This window comes from Dipodomys ordii, unplaced genomic scaffold (genome assembly GCF_000151885.1).
Source record: "Dipodomys ordii isolate 6190 unplaced genomic scaffold, Dord_2.0 Scaffold220, whole genome shotgun sequence".
Lineage (NCBI taxonomy): Eukaryota > Metazoa > Chordata > Mammalia > Rodentia > Heteromyidae > Dipodomys > Dipodomys ordii.
In genome coordinates, this window is record NW_012267436.1 from 1,265,756 (window position 1) to 1,287,105 (window position 21,350).

At 37.2% G+C, this 21,350-nt stretch overlaps 1 protein-coding gene across 1 annotated transcript in view; it reads right to left on the reverse strand.

Moving 5' to 3' along the window:
• Exoc6b (exocyst complex component 6B) overlaps window positions 1-21,350 on the reverse strand; it is a 546,892-nt gene that overhangs the window by 462,163 nt on the left and 63,379 nt on the right. The window contains exons 2-5 of the mRNA XM_013035762.1: window positions 10,102-10,267; window positions 4,927-4,974; window positions 3,337-3,427; window positions 3,189-3,234 (exon numbers count right to left, since the gene is read on the reverse strand). Coding sequence (XP_012891216.1) covers window positions 3,189-3,234; window positions 3,337-3,427; window positions 4,927-4,974; window positions 10,102-10,267 — 351 coding nt within the window. The remainder of the gene's footprint in view (window positions 1-3,188; window positions 3,235-3,336; window positions 3,428-4,926; window positions 4,975-10,101; window positions 10,268-21,350) is intronic.

Sequence of the window (21,350 nt, forward strand, 5' to 3'; positions counted from 1 at the left end):
GAGTCAAAAGTCAAATTCCTAAATTTCATGTATATGTGTGTTCACTCTCTCCTCTCCCCGACAGCAGGCTCCTTAATAAAAATATAAGCAGGGGGGAGGCTGGGAAGGGATGGGAAGGGGAAACAAAGGAGGAGGCTACAATGCTTGATAAGAAATGTACTCATTATCTTGCCCATCAAATTGTAACCCCTCTGTACAGTATTTTCACAATAAAAAATAAATAAAAATTAAAAAAATAAATAAATAAAAATATAAGCAGAAATGAAGGAAATATAAAGCATGAAACAAAAAGAACGCAAAAATGTCTGAATATTATACCTGGATAACTAAAATTCCAATAACCTTGATATGGTTGAATCTATCTTGAGAAGAATATTGATTCCAGACAAATAAAATTATGTTATTTTCTTCCCATTCCATTATAATGATTTCTTCAAATCTAGTAAGAGGTCCTTGAAAGCAAATCACAACTACCTATACATATTTTTTCAATTCAGAATATGACAAAATTGTGAAATATAGGCCTTTGACACAGGAAAGTATTAGGTGCTTTCCTAATCAGAAAGCATCGTAAGCAAATAGTTAAGACCTTCTATGTGCTTGAGAAAGATGGTCAGATATCTTTCCTTATTAAGACCCTGTAGTACAATCAGCTCCAAAAAAAAATCTAGGCTTACAGCCATGAAGGCACAACAAGAGACAGACATGACCTCCTACTTAATAAACAAGTAGAATGCTGACTAAAATCTATAAAACAATATACCCAAACAATATACTGAGTAAAATATATAAAACAACTTTATAAACAAGTAGAATATTGACTAAACTATATAAAACAACTGTTTTCATTCACTGAACATCAGACAAAACAGAAAACAGTGAAAGAGTGATGTGTGTGTGAGAGACGGACAGACAGAGAGAGACAAAGACAGAAACTCAATTTAAAACAGAACCAAGTAGATTCACTGATAGATAAGTATGAAAGTAGAAGAGGGTTTTGGCAACTTGAAGGAAACAATGGGAGAAAAACCTGCAAAAATCTGCAAAGGAGTTTCCTTGAGTCTTTGCAGAGAATTATATTGGGGGAAAAGTGAACTGTCTAATGGATAGACAAAAAGGAAGAAAGGAAAGGGAAAAGGAAAACAGTGACAGAGAGAGATGAGATGAATACTTAGAGGAGCTCAAACAAGGCAGAGAGAAACACCAGGACTCTGTTAGCCAAAATAAAGAATTCTTGAGAACTGCTGAGTTATTTATAGCAGATTATAGAGGGATTAAGTCTTACTCAGTAAAGGGTACTGCCTTTGGAAAGAAGGTGGGTTTAGCAGAATTTAAAATAGGGGGTCTAAAATTATCAAATGAACTGCAAACAACTATTTACCAAAATAAAGCACCACCTCATACTGCACAGTGCTCCTAGCAGAAGGTGGAAACATTGACTCTCTTTTGAAATAACACTGAAAAAGACACAAGAGATTCATCTGGAAGAAAATACTATATAGGAGAAGACTCTTCAGAATTGAACCCTGGCCTTGTCCTGTGTGATAGAGTTAATCTTATTTGTCAGCTTGGGTAGGATTACAGTGCTCAGACTTGTATTCAAACATTTTTCTAGATATTTCTGTGAAAGTATATTTTAGATAAGATTAACACTTAAAAGCCAGACATGGTAGTAGCCCATGTCTATAATCCTAGCTATTGATAGGAGGTTGCGATCTGAGTATTGTAATTCAAAGCCACCTGGGCAGAAAACTCTGTGAAACTCTTTTTTTTTTTTTTTTTTGGGTCCAGTCGTGGGGCCTGAACTCTGGGCCTGGGCACTGTCCCTCAGCTCTTCAGCTCAAGGCTAGTGCTCTACCACTTGATCCACAGCACCACTTCCGGCTTTTTTTCTTTTTGCTTATGTGGTGCTGAGGAATCGAACCCAGGGCCTTGAGCATGCAAGGCAAGTGCTCTACCACTGAGCCACCTTCCCAGCCCACTCTGTGAAACTCTTATCTCCAATTAGCCACCAAAAAGCTGGAAGTAAAAGTATGGCTTCAGTTGTAGAGCACCAGCCTCGAGCAAAAAAAAAGCCATCCAAGAACTTGAGGCCCTAAGCTCAAACCCAAGTACCAGCAGAAGAATAAAACAAAAAAAGATTAACGGATTGCTTAATATATAATGTAGCCGGGCGCTGGTGGCTCACGCCTGTAATCCTAATTACTCAGGAGGCTGAGATCTGAGGATCGCAGTTCAAAGCCAGCCCGGGCCGAAGAGACCGTGAGACTCCTATCTCCAATAAACCACCAGAAAACCGGAAGTGGCACTGTAGCTCAAGTGGTAGAGCGCTCGCCTTGAGCTGAAGAACTGAGGGACAGCGCCCAAGCCCAGAGTTCAAGCACCACGACCGACAAAAAATAATAATAATAATAATAATAATAAATAAAAATAAAAAATACATAATGTAGATGGCTATCACCAATCACACCTGAAGACAGTTTTAAACTCCATTCTCATTCCTATCCCATGAAATTAACAGTTTGTAGATTGAACATGTGATGTTAACTCTAGTTTGTCTATCTACTTGCAGATTTTAGACTTGTGGACCTCCCTAATTGTCCAAACCAATTCCTTAAAATAAATTCTTCCACAGACAAACAGATAAATACTCACACATACATACAGTATCCTCTTGGTTGGTTTTTATAAAAACATTTTCATTGGCAGATATTAGTTGTACAAGGCTTCCTTGTGGTATTTCCACGCAATCACACAATGTTCTCTAATCAACTGACCTTATTACTCTCCCCCCTCTTTCTTTTCTTTGGCTAATATCAGCCTCCTCTACTTCTTAAACTTACATCAATAGGTTTCACTGTTCTCTTCCCATATATGTAATATGAAGTACTGACTGGTTTTTAGAGAATCCTGATGAATACATTCTTGCATAGAGCCAGAATTATTTTTTCTATAAGAATACTAAACCACATGTGTCTCCCAAATCAATTATCACTAAGAATGATATGCTTTTCTCCCCTAGAAGATTGGGCCTTCTAAAAATCAAACTATGAATATTATTTTTTATTGACATAACAGAAGACTACTAATGCATGTAAGTAAGTCTCGACAACTATAGACTACAAGATATTCTTTAAATATTCTAGTTAACAGAAATTTTAAATAAAAACGGCAAAAAAAAACCTTACCTTTTCATTTTCATCTGTTCCCTCAGTTTGCTGTACATCTCTAGAACTTGAAAGAAAAGAACATACGGGTATTATTTAGAGAAAGTGAAAAGCTAATTAAAGCTAAAGGTATTGTGACAAGAGCCCTATTCCATTTCCAGTTCCTCACCTGGAAGACACAGCATTAATTTATCAACAGTGGCAGAAATATTTCTCTGTTGTAGTCGACACTGCTTCAGCTCTTCCATCGCTATTACCAGCTTGGCAAGAGGGAAAAAAACTGAATTATGCCAACAGCTGTAAATAAAAAGCTTTCAGTCTCATTTTTCCACATTGTATTCAATTCATCAGAAAATCCCAGACAGTTTCATAGTAAGACCTGCCAAGTAGACTAAGGAACTGCCTTTCCCAACCAGTAAAATATTCCTGCATGGTATCCCACTTCTCCCCAAGATATAGACTCTGCTAGAAAGAAGTAGGTAAAATGATATCCTAAAATACAGAAGCTATCCAGGAGAAAACATTTTGCATGTTTTCTCCAAATCCTAGTCTAACTCCTTATGATTTATAGTTTCCCCAGTCCTATGTGAAGATCTCATATTTCTTTCACCAGTGAGCTTCAAAAGCACATGAAAATGATCTTCTACTAGGCTGTTGTAAAAAATAACACACCTAGAAAATGTAGTTTTTCTAAGAGATCCAGTGTAGTGAAGAATAAGTCATTTTTCTTCTCATAGTTCCAATTTTAAAGAATTCTATCTGAAGTCATATCACTCTATATGCTCTAAATTTAGAATATGTGATACCAAAAAGCAAAAGTTACATATTCTTTTACAGCATTTATCTCAAAACTGTATCTAAAAATGTTATTTAGTTAGATATCATGCAAAAAAGAATACGGAGATATATGATACAGAAAAAAGTAACAGACTATCGGCCAGAATATTTGGAGTTTAGTACCAGCTTTGTCAAATATTATGTTAGCTTTAGTAACACATTTTCTCTGTTCCAGTTTCCCCATCAATAAAATAATGATAGTACTTTATCCTCAGTTTGTCATTAATTACTCCTAAGGATTAAGTAAGCAAATGGATATAAAACAACACTGCAAACTGCTAAAGGTTTAAATAATAAGCACATCATAAAATCACATAACATCAATGATTCATTCTTCAAACAAATATTGGTTGAGCATCATTATGTGTCAGTCACTGTTCAGGAAGATAAAAAAAGGATACCCAAATGAAAAAAACAAAGACACTTCCTGACTCTATGGGGCTTAATATGTAATGGAAGGAGGCAGATGAGGAGGAAAAAAAAAAAACCTATGTAAGTAAAACATGTATCAAGACTATGATAGGTACAATGGAGAAAAACAGTGGGAAGAAGTAAAACAAATATAGGAAATGAGGTTGAGATTACCATTTTAAATAAAGTAATTAAGAAGGTAATATTGGAGGAAAGATTTCAAGTAGGTTAACTTTTGGGGAACAAGCATTCAAGGCAGGGAGAAGGTCCATATTATAACTATTAGATAACAAATGATTTTAAAACACAGCTAAGGCAAGCTACATCTTCTTTCTTTACACTTTGAAGTGGCTATGTTCATTTAATTCAAATAAACATTACAAGAAGCAACAATAACATCCTACTGCTTCCAACATATGAATGAAGAACAGTCATCTATATGAAGAACAGTCATCAGAAGAGAATGGCACAAAACAGAATTTTTTTTTTTCAAAAGGTAAACTGGTCTTACTTCCTTTCCCTCATGCTGTAGTTTTCTATTAGTATCCGTCACTTGGTTCTGTGGAGAGAAGACAATTGAAACTCATAAAAAACATTTAGAGAATATTTGGGTAAATATCAGGATCAATGTGAAAAGATTGGGGTTAGGTAGCTGATATTTTCAGGATTCTACCACACATTGGTCCTATGGCATTCTCTTGAATGTTAACTCTACCTTCTACTGAATATTTGACCTTTTGAGTAGTGCTAAGAAGAAAAAAATCATGGAAAGATTATGTTTAGTTTGGAACATTTCAACCTAAGATATAAATGACTAAGGATCACACTTTAACTTTGGAAAGAATGAAAGGAAGGAGAGAGAGAGAAAGAGAGAGAATAGAAAAAATAACCTATACAGAGCTTTTTGTCACAGACATTTCCTCACTTCATCAATGTATTCCTGAAATGGCTAGATAGGAATTCAACTTTTTAATTCAAGTCCAGTATTCACTCTTTGCTTATTACCCTAATTTAAGAAACCATTTGATCTTAATTCTTGCTGATCATTAATGTTTAACAGCTACCAACATGTCCATATTTCCATTAATTTTGCCATCAAAGTTAAAAATCTATGAATAAGCCTTTAAATGATCTATAGTTCCTAATTCGAAGGCACAGCATGCAAATTTAATAGCATCTATTTTTGATGTGTCCACTGATGCAAAAAATACATAGAAAAAAGTACATAGAACAGTAGTTTCTTCATCCATCATCTGAGACACTATCAAAATATAAGCAATATTAACCTCCCAAACTTTTGTAATACAGTCTAGTCTTCAACTAATGAAAATAGCTACTCTTTATATTTTTACTGCATTCCCCAGCTCAGCCCAGTATTTCCTATTATATCCTTTAGAATACCAAGAAATTTCACTGATGTTATTAACACATGTGTGCACACACACTCACTCACAGTACAACATGCACTATAAACATCGAAGAAAGGGCTATCATATGGGGTCTTTTCCAAAGTTATTTAACTTACCACCTTTTCACTCAAAATCACCTCAAGAAAGTAGTTTTTCAGAAAACATACTTTCTTAAAATGTTGCTCTAACTACCTAGACTACATTTTCAGAAACTACCACAAGCACCACTACTTTCAAAGAAAAAATGAAATCTGACCTCCTTCCAAAAGCCTTTATAAAGTATCAAAAAGAAAAGCAAGAAACACTCATATTACCTCTTTATTATTTATTTAATAACACCATATGTGAAACACTTTGTTGTTTTATTGGACTGCAGGCTCAATAGAATTAAGAGTGTGATGTAGCTGCCCAAAATGCAGATCTAAGGCATTAATAGAAGCATTTTTTTAAAAGAGGTCAGCAATCTGTTCCCATAAAAGGTTAGATAGTACACATTTTAGATTTTACAGGCCACACAGTCTCTCATGTAACTATTCAACACTGCCACAATAGCGATAACAATATGTAAAAGAGTAGGTATAGCAGTGTTCCAATAAAACTTTATTTACAAAAACAGAAAGCAATATGGATTTGACCTGCATAGTTTGGGTTTAAGACCCAACTATGACAATTATATTCAGACACCATGTTTTACAAAGGCTATTGACAAGCTGAAGCATGAGTAAATATGAACAGATTTGAGGAAAAGGCCAAAGGTGAACCATCTGAAAAGGAAAGGGAGGAAGATTTTTTTGTCCAATGTCTATAACACTATACACTATAACTAACTTATCTGAACAATGGCTGCCCTCAAATATCTTGAAGAGCCAGCAGAAGAAAGATGAGTCTCTAAAAACGAAACTTAATACTCAAATAAATAAATGGCTACTACAAGAAAACAGCTCAAAATAATAATAAAAAAATGTTGACTTTTGAGTCAGAGTACTAGTCCCTCAAAATAGTTTTTTGATACCAAAATAAGACTTTTCTCTCTCATACCAGAATCTAAAATTAAATCCTCCATAAATTCAGCATCACTAAACTAAACTCAGCATCACTGTTTCTACTAAGGTCGCCTTGTTTTCCTTATGGATACATCATTTCTCACTATTTTTATCTCAATTCCATTATACAATACATTTTGCATTGGAAACCAGTATGTAAGTATAGGAATTTTACACACACACACACACACACACAAACATTTTTAATACATTGTTTTATCCATACTATATGTGATACACTTTTATTTTCTATTCTATTTAATTTCTGTTTGGTTAATAATACCAAATCCCACCAAACTAAATGCATGCAAATTATGGTCTAAAATATGCCCCTGGTCAAATGCCAGTGGTTCACACCCATAATCCTAGCTACTCAGAAGGCTAACATCTGCGGATCACAGTTAGAAGCCAGGCTGGACATGAAACTCTTATCTTCAATTACCCACAGAAACTCATAAGTGAAACTGTGGCTCACATGGTAGAGTGCTAGCAATCAGCACAAAAGCTTAGGGACAGCACTCAAGCCCAGAGTTCAAGCCCCAGGACCAGGAAAAAAAAAAATTCCCTCAAAGCCTAACCAACATTCAATTCTAGTCAGTAGTTATTTCACCATATTATAATCAAAATTACACTACATGACCTCAAAGAAGGTACTTCTTTTGATTTAGAAAGCATAAAAGTATGTATATATGTATATGCATACATATACACACATATATAAGCATATATGTATGCTGTGAATAAACAGAAATAATGAGTACTTAGCACAGTTTCTTTTCATTATTGTGTTAAAATAGTATTGAAAGTGGTTACTACTTAACCTTCCCATATTTGAAACTCTTTTCTAGAATTCCAAAAAATGTATTTCATATATTCTTTTAAATGGGTTCCCCTAGAGCACAGCCTTAGGAGGTGTGCACTGAAGACATTAAGCCCCTAGTGCTGAAAGAAACTAACATCCTAAAATAGTAGTAGGTAGGTCAGGGGTTCCTTCAGAGGCATCTTAACCAATATGAAGTATTTTGCAACCTAAGTAATCTGAAGTTTAAGGTAGAAAAGAAGAAGAGAAAAAAAGAAAGAAAAGAGAGTACACGAGTATGCAATTATTGGTATCAGCAAGCCACACCAGCAGTCAGTAACTTCTACAGTCAATTTTCAAAACTACCTGGCTAAGGAAATATTCCTCTGCAGGAACACCTCAATATCATGAGGCCCATCATGGACCAGGGCTACAGGAACTGTGGGAGAAGTGTAAAGAAGTGGGAGAAGGTGTTCAAGGCACATCAAAAAGAATAGCCGGCCAGGCTCTGGGGGCTCACACCTGTAATCCTAGCTACTCAGGAGGCTGAGATCTGAGGATCACGATTCAAAGCCAGCCTGGGTAGGAAAGCCCATGAGACTCAACGCCAATTAACCACCAGAAAATCAGAAGTGGCAATATGGCTCAAGTGGTAGAGCGCTAGCCTTGAGCACAAAGAGGCTTAGGGACAGCCTAGGCCATGAGTTCAAGCCCCATAACCAACAACCAAAAAAAAAGGACAGCCCACGGTAAGGGCAGTTGAGATGTATAGATGAGGACAAATAACACATAAGCAAAAATTCAAAAGACTTGTTACCTCTAGGAAGAGGAAGTAATAACTAAGAGATCTAAAAGACAGACATAATCATGTTGGCAATATTCTATTCTTGAGATGTTTGGAAACTGTTGAAAAAGTCTATAGCTAAGATATTTTAGGGTTATACTTTAACATTCTAGAGACTTTATAAAGATAATAAAAGCATATTGTATATTAACACAACAGCTCCCAGTAAAGACTATCACAACATCACAAACTCAAACATATTAATATTCCCATGACAAAATATAAAAATTCACATCAAAGATAAGTGTGTATATCTGTGTGTGCTGGTACTGGCCTTGGATGCTATCCCATTTTTGCTCTAAGCTAGCACTCTACCACTTGAACCACAGCTCCATTTCTACCTTTTGTTGTTTAATTGAAGCTAAGAGTCTCATTACCTTCCTGCCAGGGCAGGCTTTGAATCACGATGCTCAGATCTCAGTCTCTTAAATAGCTAAGATTAAAGGCATGAGCCAACAGCGCCTCACTATCAAATGAATTTTTGAACTTTTTTAAAATATAATTTTAGAGCGCTAAAATATAATTCAGCCTATTTTTGTCCAAAATAAAATTGTTTCTTTTTTTTCTTACCATTATTTTAGATGATTTCTGTATTTACTTTCAAATCACGCCCCAAATCATAATTTTTGCATTTAAATTCAAATTCCAACAAAAAATTTAAGTATAGGTACTAGAAAAAATGGTAACTCTTATTACTTATAGATCATATAAGAAGTATTTACACAAAAAACTCAAAATATAGATATAGATAGATCACTCATATGAGAACTATTTACACAGAAAACTCAAAAAAATCTAAAAAGAAATTATTTTTCACAACAGAAGAATTTAGTGAGCTAAGTGTTAAGATCACTAAATAAAGTCAGTTATCCAAGGTAAGTATATTTGCTACAGCAGGGGACCAGACCAATGTAACTAGCCCACTTCCTAAAACAGAATCTGTCACATCAAGAAAGAATCTTCACAATAGAAGACACTCCACAGCTACCAGAGACCTTTTTTCTACCTTAACCTAGGTGACATGCTATAAATAAGTCTACAGCGATATCCTGAAATTTTGTCATCCTATAGAGACAGCTTTTACCCAGCAAGTTAACAGATGACAGGAAAAGTCACTGTCCACATCCATATGTAGGTATCTCAATTAAACTCTAACTTGAAAGGGTACTTTTTTTCCTTTTTTCTTTTTCTCTTTGTGTGTGTGCCAGTCCTGGGGCTTGAACTCAGGACCTGGGCCAATACTATCCTTGAGCCCTGTTGCTCAAGGCTAGTGTTCTACTACTTAAGCCACAGCTCTACTTTGGGCTTTTTTTGATACTTAACTGAAGAGTCTCACAGCTGGACTGGTTTCAAATTGTGATCCTCATATCTCAGCTTCTTGAATACCTAGGATTACAAGCATGAGCTACTGGCATGGGGCAAAAGGGTACTCTTTGTAGCTAAATGCTGTAATCTCAATAATCTAAGTTTCCATATAAATTCTTCCTATTACACAAAAAAATCTTTATTACCAATGTCATCCCTACTTTTTTCATGCTACTTAGAACCCCAGAACAGTAAAAAGAATTAAGTAGCTGGTAAGTCTCCTTACTTTGAGTTTCTGAGCTTCTCCTCTCACTTTCAACAGCTCAGTAATAGAATCCACAAAGCCCTGGTAGTGAAAGTTGCACATTTTCTCAATTTCGCGATCATGATTGCGTATTCGAGTTTCAAGCTTCTCCATGAATCGTCCATGTTCTTCACCATCATAGACAGACCTTTAAAGAAATGGCATAAATTATACCACATGTATTTCAAGAAAGAAAGAGAATTACAAACCAAGAAACAAATTTCTAAGGAAATGAGATATGAACCACAAAATATTAACATTTTTCTCAATGCTAAATAAATATTTCGGGGAAGAAAGTTTTCCGCTTGTTTTTCTTGCAGTCAGTGGAATGACCTAGGGTCTTGAACATTCTAGGCAGGTTTTCTACCACTGAGCTATAGCCTCAGCCCCAAAGGAGTACTTTTTTAATCCAGATTTTTGCTCTCATTCACTTAAAAAAAACAGCCAATATTTATTACAAAATTCTCACCATAAGATTAAAGGCCTAAATTTATACTTTCCTTGTCCCTTTCTTGATCAATTTTACTAAACCTAACTATCTAATCGCTCCATTACTATAGCCAAGAAGTTAAACACAGTTGAAGGAAAACTATATAGCCAACCTGGCTAGATACACAATAGCAATAGAGCTACAAATCAAAATTAGGCATTCAATATCACAAGACAAACCTATTGCAGCTTAAGTATTCCTTATCCAAAATACTTGGGACTATCAGTATTGCTGAATTCAATTTTTTTCAGATTTTAAAAGGTATACATAGTGAGGTTTACTGAAGATAAAATTTGTATTGAAACACAAAATCCATTTATGTTTCATATACAACTTATACACATACTGATGGTAATCTGATACAACATTTTCAGTGCATTTTTGTTTTAGCTGCAACCCATCACATTAAGTTCAATGTGAGGTTTTCTACTGTGATATCTGCCATAAGGACACTCAAAAGTTCTAAATTTTCAGATTAAATGTGCTCAAACATGTACAACTCTTCTCCCTTAAACTTAAAAAAGTTAGTTTATATTCTTCAAAACGTCTAAATGTACAACAAAGGAGTGGGTAACAATGCTCAACAAGAAATGTACTCATTACCTTATTCATGTAACTGTAACCCCTTTGTACAGCATCTTTACAATAAAAATTTTTAACTCAAAAAAAACAGTAAATATGTTATTTTGAAAATGAAATATTTAAAAAAATGTAAATGTGAGAACTTTACTTTCTCCTGTCTTCAAATGTTTTCTCCTCAGTTTTAGTAACTGATCATCTAATGTCTATCTAATCCACTCATAAGTTTCAATCATTTAACCTCTAAAACACACCTTAAAATTGACAATATCTCACCATAACTATTAAAATCCTAGTCCAAATCCATAACATCACCACACAAGACCAATGCAATGGTCTCCTACTAGCCTCCATTATGCACTTCCCCCTTTCTCTCATCCCCTGACCCAAATGACATCTGCACAGCACTTAATTGATCTTTTGAAAGCAACGATTCACACATTTTCCATACTCTCTCCTCCATTTAATGGCTTCCCTTTGCAAAAATAAAATAAAATCTTAAACATTTATCAAAGCTTGTACTGACCTAGATAATCTAGTCTTTCTATCCAGTTCTTATCTTTAACCCTCCTCCATTCTTTAAGCAACAACTCCACTGGCCTTTTAAAAGTCATTTCCTGCCTCAAGGATTTGTTTTTCTGTTCTTATGCTAGTAATATTTATCTCCTATATTTCTGAATCAGCTATTATCATGACCCTCCATGGTTTATTATGTATCTCTCCCTATAACCTACCCCAAGTAGAATATAAGGTCAAGTGCAAGAACTCTGCCACTCACCACTATACATGTCTAGAACAGTGCAGGTCAGGTAGTGGGCAGTTAAGTAAACATCCACCAACTAAGGACTACACATTATCTTGAAAACTTCAGTCTAGCCAGAAGTGTCCCTGTGGCTCAAGAGGTCAGGCACTAGTCTTGAGCAGAAGAGCTGAGGGACAGCGCCCAGGCCCAGAGTTCAGCCCCCATGACTGACAAAAAAAGAAAAAAAAAGAAAAAGAAAACTTCAGTCTCTATGTATTCAACAAATATATATATGGATATGTGTGTGTGTGTGTGTGTGTGTGTATATATATATATATATATATATATATATTTCCATTACCAATGTTTTTCATTTCTATCATCATTTATGGGTACCAGATTGTAGGCTCTGCCCCAGGCCATGCAAGCCCTGTAAAGACACCCCCCTACCTCTTAGCTAAGTTTCTGCCCAGTATCTGTGTTATCCAGGTAACTGGCACACCTGGAAGCAGTCACCTCCCCCTCCTGCTAGGTCAAGTCCTGGCCCCAGGTCAAGCCTTCCATCAGACCATAAGAAGGTCCCAGGCCCTGAGGTCACATCCAGATCCAGTGTGGTCACACCTTTCTCCCACCAGGCCACAGGTTCCAGGCCTAGATAAGTCCTGGCCCAGGGGTGGGTAGCCCCTTCCTTTTTCATCCATGCTTCTCCACCATGCACAGCCGGACAGCAGTTCAGTAAATAAACTTTTCCTGCCTGAATACAGCATGGTGTTCTCTTCATGGGCTACCTAATGAAACCTACCTACTTAATATACCTTACACAAATCATTCCTCTGCATCCTGTAATCAGAAAGCATACCGTCTTCACCAAGTTAGTGTCACTGTCCCAAATTCAACTCAAACCACATACAAGATTGGCTTCCAGTAAGGATTCTAAATGCCTACTTCAGAAAAGACAATCTAAATTAGTTTCCCTTTTTCTGGAAACTCAGTAACAGTCCCTCAAATGACTGTTCTGGCCTGAAGAAATTATTTGGAATAACAAAGTAGAATCTACAGTTGACATTTCAATAAATCTGAAACAAACTTAACTTGCCTCATTTAAATGGAAAGGAAAACAAAAGTTTTCTATGCAAAGCCATTCATACTTCTTGCCCCTGGAAGAGCAGGGGAAAGCTAAAAAGTATAATAGAAATTGCTGTTCTGAAATACTAAACCACCTCTTATGTTGAATTTCAGTATGTTCTGACCCAACAATACTTTTTTTGTTTGGTTGAATGGTTTTGTTTTTTGTCGGGGTGGAGCCACTGGGTTTGAACTCAGGGCCTTGTGCTTACTAGGCAGGCACTCTACCACTTGGGCCACGTACCTCAGTTCTTCTTTTGTTATTTTTTGGGTCCAGTCATGGGGTATGAACTTTAGGCCTGGGCACTGTCTCTCAGCTCTTCAGCTCAAGAGTAGCGCTCTACCACTTGAGCCACAGCACCACTTCCGGCTTGTTTCTTTTTGCTTATGTGGTGCTGAGGAATCGAACCCAGGGCCTCATGCATGCAAGGCAAGCACTCTACCACTGAGCCACCTTCCCAACCTTTGTTATTTTTTTTTTAACAAGGTCTTGTATATATGCTCAAGAAAAGCCTGGACAGCAATATACCTCTTTACACTTCTAAGTAACAGAGAATTTATTGGTTGAGAAGAGGTCTTTCAAACTTTTTGCCTGGGCTAGCCTCAAACCTCTATCCTCCAGATATCCACTGTGTCTAGCTGTACTCAGAAATACCTTTTTTTTTTTTGTCGATCATGGGGCTTGAACTCTGGGCGTGGGCACTATCCCTGAGCTCTTCAGCCCAAGGTGAACGTTCTGCCACTTGAGCCACAGCACCACTTTGGTTTTTCTGGTGGATAATTAGAGATAAGAGTCTGTCGAACTTTCCTGCTCTGGCTGGCTTTGAACCCCGATCCTCAGATCTCAGCCTCATGAGCAGATAGGTTTACAGGCGTGAGCCACCAGCACATGGTGCAGAAATACTTTTAAGAAGGCTTAGTGGTAGAGTGCTTGCCTGGCATGCATGAAGCCCTGTTTCAATTCCTCAGTACCACATAAACAGAAAAAGCCAGAAGTGGCACTGTAGCTCAAATGGTAGAATGCTAGCTTTGAGCAAAACCTGAGGGACAGTGCCCAGGCCCTGAGTTCAAGCCCCAGGACTGGCAAAGAAAAAAAAAAGAAAAAGAAATACTTCCAAGAATAGTAACAAGTCCAGTTTCTTCATTTTATTTCCCTCCAAAGACCAATGTTAAAATTACGAATAACAAGTTGGAGAGAAAAAAACTCTCAAAGAAATTCAAAATTTATTTTAATAATACTTCCCCAACAACCTGAGCTTCCTATTTTAAACAAAACAGAAATCCAAAAAATCAAAGAAAGGAAACATAAACTTTAGCTGCCTGATTGTGTGGCCTTGGTTTTAGCACTGTAATTAGCTATGAGTCTTTGGCCAATTCAGTTAATCTTTCTGACCCTCAGAGCTTTCTCATTTACAAAATAGGAAGCAATCAATTACAAAGTCTCTGAAGTATTAGCTTAGCTTTAAGTTCCTACAATTCACCTCCACTTTCAAGTTCAGTCACTAATGTAAAGATCATACATTTTTCAGAACAGTATAACTAGGAGGTAGTTCAAATAAATTAATGAAATTCTAATCTCCATAACAGTACCCTCACCTGTTTCTGTTTAGAATGCTTATGAATCAAATATTGTCTCTAATTAGAATGTTCAGTAACATGAAATGTTTCAGTAGGCCTTGAGAGTATTCTAAGAATAAAAAGTTGGAATAAGACCTAAAATACCCATTTAAAACAAGAAATAAGGACCACAGTCAGTAGACTTGTGTAGGTCTGATTCAAGAAATCCATGATTCCTAGATTTTGTGAATTATTTTGTGTATAAAGAAGTGCACATGATGTCCAGAGAGTTATCAAACATTAAAAAGCACTACTTTAACATTTATTTCACATTACCTACCACAGAAACAGGCAAATGTAGACTGACCACTACCTAATAGTTCACTCTGAATCAGCATTTCAAGCACAGCTCAACATAACTCAAGCACAGCTCTGTCCATTTTAGAAACAAAAAAAGAGATTTACAAAAATAAACAAATGGGCTGGGATGTAGTTTAGTGGTAAAGCCCTTGCATAGCAAGTACAATGTCCTGGATTCGATCCCCTAGCACCAAAAAGGAAAAGATTTTAAAAAAAAAAAAAGTTGAAAATAAACAAGTCTTAAACTCTGGGAAAGTCAAAAATCTAACTCAAGTTAACCTAATACTGACAGTCAACTTTGTACTTACGTGAAGAAGCTTACTGGGATTTCTTTTAGAGCACATGATTTAAAGTAGAGAAAGACTGCCATCTACTGATGGCCAATCCTAAGATTGCAAAAAAAGTTAACATGATATAGCCAGATACTGCTGAAAAAACCTAAGTATTAGAAGTTTTTATCTCCCATTTCCTGCATGAGGGAACAGGAAATTTTTCTCTCTTGCTATTCTACTTTAACCCCTGTTGTTCTAAAATAAATCCTTATTAAAACATAAAAAAATCCAAAAATGTTATATCCACTATAGGTTCAAGGACCTATAGCTAATTCACTAAATGATACATAAAATACCCTAATTTTTAAATTTCCATTCCTTCTAAAGCCAGGATCTTTAAAATAAGTTCATGCACTTCTGGCACGTCCAGCTAAACAAGACTACTTATGGAGCAAACTGCATTTATGATCACCACAAGAAGGAAGAAGCAAACAAGAAATGCTTGGAAATTAATCATTTTCAACATGTAAACTTTGGCTTAAAATTAGGTGTTGGTATAGGGGGTCTTATATCCAAAAATACCCCAAATAAACAAAGAGATTTCTTCAAAGAACAAAATACTTATCCTAGAGTCCATAGATCATTCTTCAATACATTATAATGGTGTTCTATCTCTCTTCCACTTCTATATTTCATGTGTGTATTCCAAGAGAGATTTTAGGTGGGCATACTGACTCATACCTGTAATCTCAACACTCAGGAGGCTGAAGCAGAAGGATCTCAAGTTCAAGGCCAGCCAGAACTATAGTGAGACCCTGTCTCAAAAGACAGAGGGGGGGGGGGGGGGGAGGAAGATTTCAATTTACATAGAATGTCAATGGAGCACAAAACATCTACAGTGAAGGAAGAAATTCTGTTTTCATCAAATGGTGCTAGAAATACTGGGTATCTACATGTAGAAAACTGAAACTCAACCCCTGTATCTCATCCAATTCAAAATTCAATTCCAAATGAATCAAAGATCTTAATGTACATCTAAAAGTTTGAAACCACTGTCAGAAAACATACAGACAACTCTTAAAGATATAAGCATAGGTATCATTTTTCTGAGTAGAACTCCAATTGCTCAGAAAATAGAAACCAAAATTGCACAATTAGGCTGCATCAAATTAAAAATCTGCTGCAGAACAAAGGAAATCATTCCCAGAATCAATGGGAGAAAATCTTCACTGCCTAAGGAATATCCAGGCCCCACGACCGCCCCCCCCCAAAAAAAAAATTAAGTAGAACTATCACTCCTGGGCATATATCAGAAGGAAAGTATATAAAGTGCCCCAAAAATTAAGCACTCAAAGAATAATCCAATAAGTGTGCAAATTGAACAGTTGCCAAAACAAGTAAAAGTAGCCAAGAAATACATGAAGAAATGTTCATCATCCTTAGCTATGAAAAAAATGCAACTCAAACACACTAAGGCTGGGTACTGGTGGGCTCATAGCTGTAATCAGAACTACTCAAGAGGCTGAGATCTGAGGACTGCAATTGAAAGCCAGCCAAGACAAGAAAGTCCATGAGGTTCTTATCTCCAATTAACCATCAAAAAGCTGGAAATGAAGGTGTAGTTCAAGTGGTAAAGTGCTAGCCTTGAGTAAAATAGCTGAGACATTGCCCAGGCTCTGAGTTCAAGTCCCAGGACTAGCCCACCTTCCCCGCAAAAAATACCACCACTGAGATTCCATCTTAGTCCAGTTAGAAGGGCAAACATCAAGAAAACAGCAAATTCTGGTGAACATGTAGGTGAATTAGTATCTAACTAGAAGAGTAGTAAATAGGTACCTTTAAAAACTAAGTAGAGGGGCTGGGAAGGTGGCTCAGTGGTAGAGCGCTTGCCTTGCATGCTTGAGACCCTGGGTTCGATTCCTCAGCACCACATAAGCAGAAAAAAAAAAAAAAAGACAGAAGTGGCGCTGTGGCTCAAGTGGTAGAGTGCTAGCCTTGAGCTGAAGAGCTGAGGGACAGTGCCCAGGCCCAGAGTCCAGGCCCCACGACCGACCCCCCCCCCAAAAAAATATTAAGTAGAACTATCACTCCTGGGCATATATCAGAAGGAAAGTAACTCAGCATACATTAGAAATATCTACTACACACTCACGTTTCTAGCAGAAGTATTCACAATAGCTAATACAGAGAATCAACCTCTCCACCAACCAACTTATGAATGGATAAAGAAAATGTGCTGTAGCTAGGTGCCGGTGGTTCACACCTGTAATCCTAGCTACTCAGAAAGCTGAGATCTAAGGATCAGGGTTGCAGCTAGCCTGGGCAGAAAAGTCCATGAAACTCTTTTTTGGGGGGGGTAGGGAGTCCGGTAGCGGGCCTGAACTCTGGGCCTGGGTGCTGTCCCTCAGCTCTTCAGCTCAAGGCTAGCGCTCTACCACAGGAGCCACAGCGCCACTTCCACTTCCGGTTTTTTTCCTTTTTGCTTATGTGGTGCTGGGGAATCGAACCCAGGACCTCATGCATGCAAGGCAAGCGCTCTACCACTGAGCCACCTTCCCAGCCCTTCCATGAAACTCTTATCCCCAATTAACCACCAAAATGCCAGAAGTAGAGCTGTGGCTCAAGTGGCAGAGTACAAGGCTTGAGTTAAAAAAAAGCTAAGTGGCAGAGCCCTGGCTCTCAGTTCAAGCCCCAAAACTGGGAGGGGGGGGAAAGGGGGAAGACGTATTATTCAGGAGGAGAATTATTCAGCTGCAAAAAAAAAGAAATTAAATTATTTCATTTGTGGAAAATAAATGGAACTAGAGATCAAGTTAGGAAAAATAAGCCAGAATGAGAAAGTCTAATACCATTTGTTCTTTCTCTGGTGCTTGACATCTAGTGTTTAGAAATGAGTGAAGAAATTTAAACATATGATGTAAGGACAAGCAGAAGTTAACAGAGTGAATGGGGGAACAAATATGGATAAAGAACCCCGTAAATGTACGAAAAAAGAAAAAAGTCATCTGAGGAACTGATTCAATAAATACCATTGTACATTGAACCTTTATATTTCAATAGATATAATTTAACTACATCAACTCAAATCTTCTCAGAAGAGAAAGGAGCCAATCCTAAGGACATATATCTGTAATCCTAGCACCTGGAGGCTGAAATAGGGGGACTGAGAGTTCCATGCCAGCCTGGACTACCAAAAAAAAAGATAGCCGGGGTGGGAGGTAGGGAGAATAATGTTATATATAACATCATTTAAAAATGTATACATCTTATAAATTAGATATCACTCATATTTTACAAATAGGAACCTGAAATTCAAGAAGATGAAATAACTTGCCAAGTTCACACAGCTAGAAAGTATCCTCTAGAGAATATCAATCTTTCTCCTATTAAAGCAGGAGAAGCAAATCACATAGACCCCCAACATGTTAAGAGTTGAAAGAGGTCTTGGAGTTGGAATACAAAGCTCTCTTTGTACACTCAAGTAAACTGAGGCCAAGAAAAGTTAAATGCCTTAATCAAAATTACATTGCTTGTTACTGATACAGCTAGGATTCACTCCCAAAGAAAACATAATTAGAAAAAGGTAATGCAATGTGAAGCCAGACACAAAACTAAGTAGTTTAAAAGAGAGCAAGATACAAATGTCTACTTCAAGATGAATTGGACGCCAACAGCTAGTGCCCATACAACAGCCAATACCTTCTTCCCATTGGAAGACACCAAATTCACTCTGATTCTGCACTCACTATTGCTTAAGTTAACACTAATCAGTGTGCAAGCCAATTGTGTAATTCCATTTCCCTTATCAGTGACCAATTAATGCAAGGGTGTATGACACAACTCTCACAAATGATTTGGAAAGGAAAAACTGTTAGTGAATGTCAATGAAAATGTCTTTTGTTCCTAAGGATTTGGGAGGTTGGGGAGACTACTTTCCAATTTTTTTCTATGAAAGTATGATACTAAAGAATGGACCTAGCAACCACCCACAGACAAGAGGAGATAGTGCCAATAATCTGCAAACAGCAAAAATAAAATAAAAGATGTAGAACCCCTTGGTGAAGCAATCCTGAGCAATCCTATCTCCAGGTGTCATACTACATACCAGTAATTTTCCTATTGATTAGGCAACTTTCTTTCAATAGTCTGCTATTTACAAAGGTAAATATTTCTCATGACAGAACTCTGTTCAACTTTCAGAGGTAGCAGGCAAATCAAAAAGAAACAGTAAGTTAAACGCAACACATTGGTAGGGAATCTGGACCCTTGGGGCCTAGATTGTTCTTTGCCTTTTCCTTCTAACTCAGTTAATGATAACTCCCGTTCACCTCTTAAATCTAAGCCTACTTCTTCTGGGAACCCTCTGTGATCACAAGATTGCTGTACATATTCGTCCTTTGTGATTATCTCCTTCACAGAAGTAAGCTATGTTCTGGTTGCCCATTTATTTGTCAATCTCTCTATAGTTGAACATTAATCTTCTTTTGGGCAAATACTATGCCTTGATTATTTAATTTACAGCAGCTATCACAGAACCTCGGTGTAAAGGAGTCCATGTATATGATAGAGACATAGAGGGGGAGGGAGAGAGAGAGAGAAAAAAAAGAGTGAAAGAGTGAGAGAGAGAAAGAGAAAGAGAGAGCATGAACAGGGTAACAAACTGATGTGAATTGCCCAATGTTTCAAAGGTGAATACAAAGGAGTAATGCATGATATAAAACATATTTGTTCTTAGAACCAGGGAGAACTTCAAGACACAAAGAACATTTTGGTTTTGATTTTTGGTTATTCTAAGAAAAAAAAAGTCCAGAGTTTATTCTGGTCTTTTCTTTTACATGTATATATATATTAACTTGTCATGGTTTTAGTCCTCAAACATTTTCTTCTCATTAAGCTTCATAAAAGCATCATTCGTATTTGTTTTTCCAAAAGTTAAAAATAAAGTGGAAAAACAGATTTGCAAATGATGTTGAAAGAGAAACTACAAGAGGTCAAAAAGAGTTTACTTCAGTAAGACTATCATTTTCATTCAGACCTTAGTATTATAATGTGGATGTTTAGGACACATAAAGATGAAGTAGATGCTGGACGCCAGTGGCTCATGCCTGTAATCCTAGGTACTAATGAAGCTGAGATCTGAGGATCAAGATTTGAAGCCAGTCTGGGCAAAAAAGTCTATCAGACTCTTTTTTTTTTTTTGGGGGGGGGGAGAGGCCGGTCGTGGGGCCTGAACTCTGGGCTTGGGCGCTGTCCCTCAGCTTTTCAGCTCAAGGCTAGCGCTCTACCACTTGAGCCACAGCGCCACTTCCGGCTTTTTTCTTTTTGCTTATGTGGTGCTGAGGAATCGAACTCAGGGCCTCAGGCATGCAAGGCCAGCACTCTACCACTGAGCCACCTTCCCAGCCCCATCTATCCCACTCTTATCGCCAATAAACTACCTCCCCGCAAAAAACCATTAGTGGAACTGTGGCTTAAGTGGTAGCCTTGGGCAAAAGAAGCTTCAGGGACAATGCCCAATGCCTAAGCACTGAGTTCAAGCCCCAAAACTAGCATAAAAATAGAAATAATAATAAAAAAGCCAGATACTAGTGTCCCATATCTGTAATACTAGCTACATCTATTCAGAGGCTCTTATCTGAGGATCTCAATTCAAAGCCAGACTGAGAGAACCAAATTGGAGAGTTTTATCTCTAATAAACAGCAAAATGATGAAAATCGAAGTGTGTATCAAGTGATAGACTTCAGCAAAAAATAAGCAAGCTTGTGAGTGAGGACAGGAGGCGAAAACTGTTAAAAAGTGAAGGAAGGAGTGACAAAAGTAAAAGATAAAAAAGCTAAGCAAGGGGCTGGGAGGGTGGCTCAGTGGTAGAGTGCTTGCCTTGCATGCATTAGGCCCTGGGTTCAATTCCTCAGCACCACATAAGCAGAAAAAGCTGGAAGTGGTACTGTGGCTCAAGTGGTAGAGCGCTAGCATTGAGCTGAAGAAGAGCTCAGGGACAGCGCCCAGGCAGATCTCAACATGTCCAAATGGCTTCATTAAGATAATATATGGCGGTTGCAGATACCAGGTACCGGTCCGCAGAACAGCAGATCGCCAGGAACAGAG